This window comes from Anneissia japonica, unplaced genomic scaffold (assembly GCF_011630105.1).
Source record: "Anneissia japonica isolate Jap-2015-1 unplaced genomic scaffold, ASM1163010v1 scaffold3862_len378127_cov164, whole genome shotgun sequence".
In the NCBI taxonomy this organism is placed as follows: Eukaryota; Metazoa; Echinodermata; class Crinoidea; order Comatulida; family Comatulidae; genus Anneissia; species Anneissia japonica.
The window spans coordinates 13,750-27,057 of NW_022702440.1; the positions used below are offsets into that span (position 1 = coordinate 13,750).

Below are 13,308 nucleotides of genomic sequence, written 5' to 3' on the forward strand. Positions count from 1 at the left end.
CCTTGCTAGTTGTTCACCAGTATCTGAAACAATTGTAAGTGTATCAAGATGATTTTGATCAGTGTAATTGGTTCCTTTAAGTAACTTGTTTATATTTTGCCATGTTTTCCCAGTATCACTTTTACAATTACTAAAAACTTTACCATAATGTTTTTTTTGGCCTTTCTAATTACCGTTGTTAAAATATTGTAACGTTCATAAACATCTGTACTAAAGTTTTTTTTACACATTTTGTATACATTTTGTTCCTTTTATTTATGCTTATTTTAACTGCTTTAGTAAGCCAAGGCTTATCCACATGCTGCTTCTTGAGATTGTATTTGTTAATTGGGGCATATCTATCACAGATACTAAAAAAAATAATAGTATTAAAATAGTTATAAGCTGTGTTAGTGCCATTGGTATCGTGCACATCATGCCATTCACAATGCTCTACATCATTAATAAAATTTTCAACTTTATATTTTTTAAAAGTATCTGGACATTAAGATTTTTTTTTCTTTTGCTAATGATCTAATATTTTCAAAGATAGCAAAAATAGGAAAATGGTCTGAAATATCCACATATATCCATTTGTATAAACATGAGCAATTTTTGTAGAGTTGAGAACTTTCCTTGTTGGACTGTTTATAAGTTGAGTCATGCAAATACAATCCATGATAGTGGTAAACTCGTTATTATAGGGGCTGTCATTTGTATCTAAATTAAAATCGTCTAACAGGATACAGTCTACTTTGTCGATGTTATTTTCCTTTAATATATAAATTAGACTATATTGGAATTAATTAACGCATTAACGTTAGTTTTAGGTTTCCGATAAATAATACGGTACCTACTAGTGTTTCTATGTTGTTTTTAATTGTGACTTTTAACCATAGAGACTTAGCATGGGTAACATTAGCTTCTACAATTTTGTAATTTAAGGATGAATGAATGTAAGCACCTACACCACCTCCACGAGAATTTTCACGACAATTAACTTCTAAATTATAATTTTGAATTTATAAAGCTCAGGTTGAGGAATATTCTGAAACACCAATAATACTGAATTTGTATATAATACATGTTTCATAAAAAATTGAGATTGTCAAAAATGTTACTGAGAGAACGAACATTTACATGTGAAACAGAAAAAGCATTTTCCTGATATCTTATAAAATGGTCATCAAATTTATGAGGTTTTTGAACCGAATGTTTGATGTCAAAGAGATTAACTTTATCATCAACGTTATCATTCATTTTGTTTAAGGTAAAGAGAAAAGGGCGCAAGGAAAAAGCAGTACTACAATAGACAAAAGTAAAAATTCACTACAATCCTATACCAAGATCCCAAAGCAATTAAACCCTACGGAGCCTTTAGTTTTATACGAATGTAAATTGGAATTATTCGAACTATTGGATTTACTTTCAAAACATCAATTAAATGTAAAGACATGCTGCCACATAGACTTAAGACTAACAAAGGTTAACCTAAGACCAGATTGTCTCAGGTTTCATATAACACTCACTATAGTGTTAATAGACAAAACTGACATCCATATAATTAGTCAACTGTTTCTTCCATTATGAGCAGCATGAATTTAATAATACAAATGGAAATTTGCTTCAAAATTTGTCTTAACAGTGCACATTTAAGTTATATTTTATTTAGCTCAGTTGCTGTAAGAATGGGTAGTTTAACTTCCCTGAAATTTTTTCCACCGTTGCCATCATTTTCCCATCGACTGTCCACGCACTCTTTTCATGTCTTGCTTCACTTTTGTAAGAAGATGTCGCCTACATAGAGTAAGGTCCTCTTGTATTGAGATGGCACTTCCTTTGAACTTCCTCCGTGCTGTGATAACTCTTTTCCTATTTCTGTTATACGAGTCAGTTTATGTGTTTGCTGCCCTCATGAATTGGTACTCGGCCCTCAAGGCAGAGATGGCTTCAACATGGTGTCTGTAGATATGATACAGCCAATGTGTAGTATGCATGTTTCTTTTTGTTGATCTTAATAAATATTATGAACCCAAACGGTTGTCTACATCGTATTATTACAACCAAAGAGTATAGCATTTCTGTACGAAGTGAACTTCACAATGATTGGTCGTGGTTGGTTTAGTTTACCATATCTTGCTCCAGTCCGGTGGGATCTATCAATGTCGTGGATATCAATGTCAATTCCAAGTTTGCTGTTCGCCATTTTAACAATAATTTCATCTGTATTTTCAGCATAGACTCCGGTAATCTAAACACTCCTAGGCTATTTCTCCGTGCTATTGTTCGAGATCATCCAGTTGTTCGGTTTGTTTTTCTAGCTTTTGCTGTAGTTCATTAATAACAGAGGTCTCCGAAGTAATTTTGGACGATAAACCGTCTTGGGTGTTTTCCAAATCAAACAGTCTGCTTTCAAAATTCTCAAGCTTGGTCTCTATTCTCTCTACAGCTTTTCTAACCGTTTTCTCTAATAGCCTAATAAAATATTTGCGTATCAAATATTGTAGATATGGAGTCTTTAATAATATTGGCAATCACTTGGCCTTTGAATGCCTTAATAATGCTGTCGTCAATCAGCTTTGATAGGTCTGGGCTGTGCATGTCGTCTGTTAACGTTGCTCGTACCTGTTTCGAACGACGAGTTATTTACGGGAAAAATAAAAAATTTCGGAAAACACTATGTATATTAACTTGCACTGCAAAAAACATATTTACTAATCGGGTCTGGGAGTTTTCTTTACTGAAAACGTGCCTGCCAGCGGCTGGCTGGGGCGTAGCACAATATTCTCCTCGATACGGTTCACAGAATAACTCCACTGATTAAAAACAGGCTTGTCAGCAGGCTTGTCAGCAGGCTTGTCAGCAGTTTTCAGCTAACAAGGTCTTTAATTATCTATTATTTGGGTATTTCCAGTACATTATTTTAATATAAATCATAGGTTGAGATTAAGGCATGCTTTAAATTATCTTTCACATAAAACTTCGGTATACGCATTTGATAAAATGACCCTAGAAACGACAAATACTGTAGTTAGAACGTTTCAAGTAGGTATGGTAAACTTGAAAATTACGCATGCTGAGTAGCTAGATTTTATATGGTTACAGTAAATGTAGGTGTGATTCGGTCGTAATCTTTACTCATACTATATTTATTTGGCCATGATTTCGCTGCCTGCTGGCTGCTGACCCATTCGGGGCCAGTGGCGCTACGGCACCATGCCGCTTGGCTTGCTGGCCACTTTTAAATAATTTTTACTATAGAAATTAATTTAAGTGACCGATCGTGTGCGACGGTCCCTTTGCCTTTTGTCGTAATAAATCACGACCGAATCCCACTATATCAGATTATGTGTTACTTTATTGTGTACAGTGAGTGGGCGGGCACACATATTTAATTCTTAGACCAGAAAGGCACAAATAAATTTTTCCGAGATCAGGGAAAAACTCTTTGTGTCAATAGGCGTAGGTACACCCCAATGGGTGCCGCTCGGTCCGCGTAGTAATTTCAATCTATTGCATTTCCTCGTGTGGATATACAACCGGATCCCTTTACTCGTTGCGGATTGAAATTACCTCGATTCGTGCACCGATAACTTCTTGGAAAGTCTTTTTCTCGCCTGACACTCCTTCCTCCTCCAATACACTAGGGCGCTACAGCACCCTGCCTCTTGGCTTGTTAGCCACTTTTTTAGAATTTTTACTATGGAAATTAATATAAGGGACCGATCGCGTGCGACGGTCCCTTTGCCTTTTGTCTTAATAAATCAGACCGATTCACACTATATCAGATTATGTGTATTGTGTACAGTGTATTGAGGGTGGTGGTCAAGAGTGGGCGAGTCCACATATTTAATTCTTGGACCAATAGACACAAAGTGATATTTACATAAGCCCCTGAGGCGTATGCAGGATTTGGTGGTAGGTAGTGCGCGAGAGTCCATACCACCTCAGCCAGACCATGATTGGGGCTGAAGTGAGAACATTTTGGGAATATGGACTTCTAGACTCTCTACCTTAAAATTCCTACCGGTAATTCATACAATACAACAATTATTCTTCTTAATACAATTAAGGGAGTCGCAATCGCACCCCCTGCATCGGGCCAAGAGCTCTCGAAGTCATTGGCCAAATTGACCAGGGAAATCACAATAGAGTGTGCTTAATTGTTACCATATTCCTTTGTATTCAAAAGGTATGACGCACTGTAAAAAAAAAACAAAAAAAAACCTTTGAATAAGAATAATATACGGAAAAACTACTACACAGAACTAGTTCTCTGTGCTTGCAAGTCGGTAGCTTTCCTCTACATACAGTGTAAGTTAATAAAGCCTACTAGATAGGATATATAATTATATACCGTATATAATATGTTAAAACGAATAGATAATGCGCTCAGATAGGACATGAGATGTTCCGCAGAATGCGTTCGTAAATAAGCTTACGCAAAAGGCAACCGAGAACCAGGAACTATACTGAAATATATATATATATATATAATCATGGAGAAAATAAAATAAAAATTTTATTTTCTCCATGATATAATTATTGTTCTCTCAGATTCTCAGTATTACAGTTGACTTCCTTATTATTGTTTATTTTGCATTGTTGTTTGTCACAAGCAATTTTATCGCCAGTCCTTTTTAATGCTTCCGACTGTTTATTAGTTTATCACTTCTCATTTACTAATTGCTGGCCTTTTATCTTACGACTTATCTTGGTTATTCACTTGATACTTTTAGTTTGATTTGTTCTGTAATTCTCATTCATACGTGTTAACGCTGAAGAAGGACACAGGCGTGTCCGAAATGCTTATATATAGGCCTTTATATATATATATATATATATATATATATATAAATTGAGCTTAAGAGAGAAGGAGAGAGAGGGGAGAGAGAGGAGAGAGACACAGGGGATTGAGATCTGGCAGAATATAAAGAATATCATTCAAGTTATGATAATCCCAAGTAGAGATTTAATTTCATACAAAATATCGGTCTTATTTTCAGTATATATATTGAACTAATTCTAATAAAAGATTGGTTTAAATTCTCAGTATGGCACTGTCTGTTACGTTCTGCTTATATACCATTCTCTTAATGGCCCAAGGAAACACATTGGATACACATATTGTTTTGGAAACTGGTGGCAATAGTAAAGTGTCGTTACTTGATAGAAGAAAACGTTTGGCCAATAATGATTTCGTATCTCGATGTTGGTATGTACACTTCATCTATTGTGTTATCATCATTTACTTTGTTTACCTATAGTATTTATTTACCTATTGTATTTATTTACCTGTGTTTTCATTAATTTGTTTGAATCTGTAATGGAGTAATAGGTAACAAACACCATGAGAGATGAACGAGAAGCTTGTGAGCTGTCTGGAAATTACAACGTATACAATCGTTTTTGATTAATAATAGCTCCATTCTGGCTAAGCCGTAACCCGCCCTTTTATTATTATCATTATTATTATCATCATTATTATTATTGCTTTGCCATCCGTATATCGGACAATCCACTGTGATGTAAATTTACACGTTTCCGCGTAAGTTTGTATATTATACGGTACATAATATAGTTCTTGCACAAGGGTTTCTTTATTCAAATTTTAATAAAAGATATAAACCAGAAACCAGAAGACAGAGATAAACAAATGTCAATTACATTATATAAATATAAAATATAACTTACCTTCGTTAGTTACGTATAGCACCCACAGCCATTATACGTTTAAAACTCATTTATTTTAGAAAATAATATTTTAATATGTAGGTATATGTAGAAGAGTTAACATCCTTTATACTTTTCATGTACAATGATTGATTTTGATATTTTGACAGGAATGATGTGAATGGAACCATTGTGAACAGCGTCCTACAAGGACATTGTCTGTATATCACTCAAAGTAAATATGAATCACAATAAACAATATATTTACTATTATATCACCTTTAATTCAGCTATTTATTACTATTATTATTATTATTATTATTATTATTATCATTATTAAGATGCATTTATATAACGCCTTTACAAAAAAGATCGAAGTATTGTGCATTAAAAACCTATGCTAAAGTTAATAACATTAAAACATTAAATATTGAATAATTCGAGAAACTATTTTAATATTTATTTCATTTCATTATCTATCTGATCATTTGCATCAACATATTCATCAACATGCCAGGCCACTCAAACTTTTTGAAGACAGTTTTTTCACAAACATCTTTTATCTTATTATCGGCAGAGAACATTTAACCCTAAAAATAGCATATTTAAAATAAAAAGAAACATTATTATTAAAATATTATTCAATTATTATTATTATTATTATTAATATTATGATTATTATTATTATTATTATTATTATTATTATTTATTATTATTATGGTTGTTGTTGTTATTGTTGTTGATGTTTTTACAGGCCTAATTATTATTATTATTATTATTACTATTATTATCATTATTATTTTTTTAAACTGTTGTTGATGTCGATGTTGTTATAGGCCTAATGTTCTTATTTCAATGATCTTCTTATTAAACTGCTATTAAGGGGACATTTTTTTGGAAGCGAATTGAGTTACAATATATCATTGAAAACTACGGCCTACGAACCACTATTCCACTATTCAGGCGACACCTCTATTAATGCAGTCAATTCTTTTGGTACCGATGGTGTCATTTTAATAGGGATTCTACTATATATAACATCCAAACTATTTATAATTTTAAATCTTGTTGTTATTTGTGCTTATAGATGAACGCATATGTTACAAGTTAATGCAATTAAGTGGCAATAATAATATGGAAGCCGTCGAAGAATGCACACGTACCGGTATTGGCTATGAGCTTGCAGATGTAAACAGCGCCGTCATTCTAGATGCAATTTCGGAACTTGTTAATAGACTAGTCAGCATTTTCGAGAGTGGTGGTATGTTTGCTGAGAGTGGTGGTAGTAGTGGTAGTGGTAGTGGTAGTGGTAGGTCAAGGCCTATGACAGCAAAATATTGGTTGCTCGTAAATTCTCCGTTGCAGAACGTCCCAAAGACAGGTGGTTGTTCAAGTTATGACGAGAATTTTTATCCTCATGCTCATGAATGTACATATCTTCAGATTGAAGAAAATGAATATAAAGTTGGAAAGTGCCCTTGTAACAACAGTCAGCATATAGATGGATTTATATGCCAAAGCAGGTTGGGTAAGTAACCTGAAACGAAGAAATTTTTAGACAATGAGAATAATGTTGCTGTGACCTAATTATTAAAAGAAGAATCTGCTAGTGCGAAAATTTGTACCAGAATTTGTAAAACGGGAACTTCTGCTGTTTATGCAGATGCCTTAACCAACTAACTAGGACATTGAGACTTTCGTTGGAAGTTCGAATTCTGATTGGAGGCACACTGATTAAGCATCTTAAAAGACAAGAGGAGATCTCCGAAGAAATACTTTTTAATAAGAAATGTAATATTTATGTCTTCCAGGACAGATGACTTGTATCATGATTTATATAAAAGTGTTTCTTAGATTCAATCTCGTCGTTAAATATACTTAAGGAAAAAATGTTTAAAATTGATAATACGTGTGCATATAGAAGTGTCGCTATTAGATGCCTATGCAAAATCTGTGAATGAGTTGCCGGTTATCGAATTCAAATTCCCAACGAAGCCTCAGAGGCAGGACCAGCATAAGAGCCCGGGAGATCTACATTGGTGATATGTCAATCTTTGTGTGACCATAAGACTGGGATATAAGCTGGCCGGAGCATAGGTTGATTTCATAATATGCCAATGATACTTGTATAGTTTTTAAACAGTATTACACCTATTTCTCGTTACTATGTTAGCGCTGCTTACTTTTTATACATCCATTTATTTGACGGATACATACGCAATTTTACTTCTTAATATATAATTATTTTATGTAGAAGTAACACGAGATACACCGACGACAACATTGACCAATATATTTCCCGATGATGATGACATCACCACAATAGATTACAAAGTGTCGTCAGGGGTTACTTCTACGCATCAGCCAGAACAAGAAGTATCTAAGATGTCGAATGTTACACTAATATTAATTGCTTCAGCAGTAGCTGTCGTTTGTATGGCTGTTTTAGTAATCTTATTGCTAAAAAGACGAACCTCTACGAAGGGTGTACCAGGTACGAGTCCTCTAAAACAAGAGATACATGGTAACAGTTGCTAATAGTTATATGACTTTTTCACTAAGCCCCGAATCTTGGACATTGTTGCTAAAGTCTCACAAAACGACAGTTTAAAAATAAACGCACACACGTGCGTTTGTGTGACAACACGTTTGTTTGTTGGGATGTGCGTATTCCTGGCACTATTCTTAGTGGTCAGTTGTTAAGTTTGATTTGCACTCCAGAAAGGTCATTGCTATAAACAGTAAAACCATCTCCTTAAAATATGAAGCAAATTTAGGCACTAACTATTTATGAAACCATGTTAATATTTATGAAAGTATTTTAATATTATTAAATTATTCTGTTATATTAATTGTTAAAAAAAATATTAATTAGATATAAGTAAAATATTCAAGAAGAAATTTGATCATAATTTAAGTGCAATGAAAAAGGGATCAAAGAATCTTAAATATGTTTTTAAGAAGCTACAGCCTTCAATCCACATTTTTAGTAGGTCGACATTGATCGCTATAATCTATTGCAATTTAAACAAACCATTAAGGTGCTCGGAAAACTTGGCGTCGCCATTCTGTAAATACTAAGTACACACTGATTTCTTATATATAGTACTGTAATTCTCGTTGGTGGAATAAAATAGACATAAGTGTACATGTCTATAAGAAGAAGAATCATAATAATAATAATAATAAAGAATACTGATAATCGTAATAATATCTAATGTTCATACTGGTCATATCAATAATAATATTTATTGTAATATTATTAATTATAGGTCAAATGATAATAATTCTGTTAATGAAAACAGTTAAACACTTGAAACTACGAGATTAAGCTACGAACTGTAGGTTCTATGCTACAATTGTAAGCGTTCTTTAATTATTTTCTTCTCTTAGATGTACCAACAACCCAAGTAAAGCAGGCAGGACATGGTGATAATTCTTCAAACCAATATTCCAACTATGGAGCTTCTTTACCAGGAGACTATGTACAACTTAGTGATATTACGCAGAAGATCCATAACCCGAATTACATTGTCGTAGATGGCGATGTTTATAATAATCAGTACGAAAACCCAATGTTGCCAGTATCGGTTGAAAATTCCAAAGCTGAAAGTCTATTAAATGACCCTCAACATGACGTGGTACACCTCGAAGAAGTGGGGAATATTAACCCTCAATATGACGTGTTAAACCGCGAAAAAGAGGGAAGTCTTGACCCTCAGTATTATGTGTTAGACCGTGAAAAAGAAGAGAGTTTTAATACTCAATATGACATGTTAAACCGTGAAAAAAAGGGGAGTCTTCATCCTGAATATGACGTGTTAAACCGCGAATAAGAAGGGAGTTTTAGTCCTCAATGACGTGTTAAACCCCGACGAAAAAAAAGGGAAAGCAATCACCAGTTGCATACCCTGAAGATGTAGAGAACAAAATGCCCAAAGATGAATATTTTTGTGGTGACTTCAAACAGTGAGAATTTAGTTTGATTAAATTTAGTTATTAAGGTCTGTCCAGATTATCATTTTTATTCGTCGACAATAAACTGTTGTATGAGCATATATAGTCATGATATGCCTATATGGTCATGATAGCATCATGTCCATAGGCATGCTACAGGGCTTTAAGCTCTGTCAAAACTATCAACTTTGTTTTGACTAAAACACTGTTGTATGCCCGTATGTGAAAATATATGGTCAGGATGTGATGTCATCATGTCAATATTTAAGCATGCCATATGTTTTGTCAAATACAATTTGATCGTCTGGACAGGGCTTTAAGTTCTGTCCGGATTATAAAATTTTCGTTGATCAGCAATTGTTGTGTTCCCGTATAGTTATGATGTGCCTCTATTTTCATTATGTGATGTCAACATGACCATAATTAGGCATGTCACATGCTTTGTTAAATATAATGTTATACTGTAGTCTAAAAATAGCTTTACAATTTGTCGTATTCAAATGAGAACTTTCGTACTCAACAGAGAATCTTATTCGTTGAGTTTGTACTTAACGTTCGAAATACTTCGTTGAGTTTGTAAATAACGTGGCTAACATACCGCACTCAACGGTAAAGTCCAAATTGAATACTGTACGCCAAATAAGAAAATATGAAAAAATACACACTACATATTATACATAAGTTCTCGTTTGAAAATATTATATTAGTGTCATCAGTTTTTTTAAATATATAATCTGTCTATATATACACACTTATACTGATAACAGCTTTGTTTGATTGAATATCCACCAAACATATTTTTACAACAATATTGAGGTGGATTGTATTCTAATTTGGCTGCTAAAAATTGTAACATATCATTTTATATATATTTTTATATTTGGTAAACTAATCAATAAATTAATTTCTCAACAAATCAATCAATCAATTAACCAAACAACCGACCAACCAACCAACCAACCAACCAACTAACCAACCAAACAACCAACCAGCCAACCAATAAAGGAAGTATTTTTCCATACCATACAAATCAAGATACTTTTGGTTTTAGCTTAAAAAATAAAACTACATACTTCTAAAGAAAAATATTCAGTAGTTTTGTTTGAATTGTTTATATATCCTTAAAAAGATGGAAATATTTAAATTATTTCCTATTGTATTATACTGTAGTTGCATTTTATGTATAAAATTAAGTTTACTGTAAATATTGGCCTTAGTACTGTCCTTGTATTAAACTATCATCTATTTACATAAAGCAATATATCAGCTAATTTTGGTCTTATTAAATGAAATAAAGTTTTAAGACACATCGTAAAATATATAATAATTTTGTTAGAAGTTGTAATGGTTTTCGAAGATTTAATTTTATACACTTTTATAATATTTTACATTACATATAGATGGGCAATGTGATGGTGATGGGAATGATATGTTTGTAATGATGATGATGATGATAATGATGATGGTGATGATGATGATATACTGATGATGATGATGATGATGATGATGATGATAATGATGATGGTCGTGGTGTTGATGATGATGTTAGTGACTATTATGATGATGATAATGAGGATGATAAGTGAGGTGAAGTCACTGACTTTGTTGTTAAAAAAAAAAGAAACCTGCCCAAAAAGACACCGATTAATCTACCAAAACGACATAAAACAGAATTATAATTGTACTGTAGTTAAAAATCGCCATATTTTCCGTCCCTGTAAATATTCCGATCCCTTGTTGCTTTATAGGGCACAAATCCGCACTGCCTTCAAGATCGTTTAGTGTGGTGCCTCCTTTTCTGTTATTTCAAGGTTTTCGGTCTACAATCATTACACGCACTCTTTTCAAACACATTCCAACGCAGATATGTTGCTGTCCTTTCCATCTTCTCTCGTTATTTTTGGGTAATGCTGCTCTGTTCCACTAAAATAGATCATCCCTCTACTATTTCTTCGTGCCCATGTAACCAGGTCTACTAGCAGCCTCTCTTAACTGTTTTTTTTGTCGGAACATTTTCTAATAAAAAAACATTAAAAAAAATATAAAGTGGTTTCCACCATATATAATGAGCCATGTTATAACAAGTGGTATTTACATAAGCTCTTGATATCATCAGCCAAATAGGCATGGACATACAATAGAATGTGATTATTTCTAATTCGTTTGTGTTCAAAAGTTACATGACGCACTCTACTCATCCCTTTGAATTTAAGATATTGAAATAAGGGATAATCGCAACAAAGATCGATGGCTTAGCTCTACGTACAATTTAAGTTAATAAAGTTTACTAGAAAAGATATTAGATACATACGTACATACATATATATATAGGCCTATATTATATTATATTATATTATATCTGTCTCTTATACACATCTTGTACATGTCTATAAGAGATTCGAACCCTGAAAATTCTGCTGTCTATGCAGACACCATAACCAACCAGGCCAATGAGGCTTTAGTTCATATATTTTTGTTACCGTCTTCTGTTTTCATTAACTTCTTTGAATCTGTAATGGAGTAAAACGTCACAAAACACTATGAGAGATGAACGAGAAGCTTGTAGGTGTTTCGAAAGTACAGTGTGTACAATCGTTTTTGAATAATAATAGCTTCATGCTGGCTAAGCCCGTTTATTATTATTATAATTATTATTATTGCTTTACCATCCGTATATTGGACAATCCACTCTGACATAAACGTACACGTTTCCGCATAAGGTTGTATTATTAATGAGCGTTTGTAAAAAAATAACCCGAAACCTTGAACTATAAGACAAATATCGTGCTCGCACAAGTACAATTAAAATGTTAATACAAAGATGAAAACCAGAAACCAAAAGACAGAAACAAATATTAATTACAGTATATGTATATACAGGGGTATAACGTAACTACTACCTAGGCCTAAGATAGCAACCACAATCATTATACGTTTAAAACTCATTTGTTTCAGAAAATGATATTTTGATATGAAGGTAGGCCTATATTTACAAGAGTTAACATTCTGAGTTAACAATCAATGAAGTATTTTTTTTTATGGAGAATGATTTTAATATTTTGACAGGAGTGAAGTGAATGGAAAGGTGAACAGCATGCTACAAGGAAATTGTCTATATATTACTCAAAGTAAATATGAATCACAATAGTCACTATGTTATACTATCATCTTTAATGAAGCTATGTATTATTATTATTATTATTATATTATTATTATTAATAATAATAATATAATAATAGTAATGATAATAAAATAATAATAATAATAATAATAATAATTATTATTATTATAATTAAGAAGCATTAATATAGCGCCTTTACAAGATACAAGATACAAAGTAGCTTTATTATCAAATTAAAATTTGATACTGATAGCAACACAAAATACATAAAAAAACAATAAACAATGAAACATACGATATATATAGAAAACAATAAAATGTAAAATAATATACGTTGATGTGGAAAAGGTATTCTCAAGTACTGTTATACTTCAGAGACAGGCCAGATTTACAAAAAAAGGTTCAAAGTGCATTAAACATATACCAAAGTTACTAACATTAAAACCTTACTTATTGAACAATTCGACAAATTGTGTTATTGTTTTTTTTTTCTTCATTATTTTGAATTCCATGATCCGCCACTGAATAATATTATTACCAAAAAAATTGATGAAGTAACAAACAACAGATTAACTTTA

General features: G+C 32.6%; 1 protein-coding gene across 2 annotated transcripts; it reads left to right on the forward strand.

The window, feature by feature from the left end:
• Nucleotides 1–4,199: 4,199 nt before the first annotated feature.
• Nucleotides 4,200–10,646, forward strand: LOC117103869. 2 transcript variants are annotated; one of them, XM_033244484.1, is made up of 6 exons: nucleotides 4,200–4,293; nucleotides 5,033–5,194; nucleotides 5,823–5,887; nucleotides 6,740–7,180; nucleotides 7,907–8,176; nucleotides 9,046–10,646. In XM_033244484.1, exons 2-6 carry the CDS (start codon nucleotides 5,034–5,036, stop codon nucleotides 9,486–9,488), a joined length of 1,380 nt encoding a protein of 459 aa, XP_033100375.1. In that variant the 5' UTR covers nucleotides 4,200–4,293; nucleotide 5,033; the 3' UTR covers nucleotides 9,489–10,646. The 2 variants fall into 2 exon arrangements, with proteins under 2 accessions (XP_033100375.1, XP_033100376.1); XM_033244485.1 differs by having other exon boundaries at nucleotides 7,907–8,146.
• Nucleotides 10,647–13,308: the final 2,662 nt, after the last annotated feature.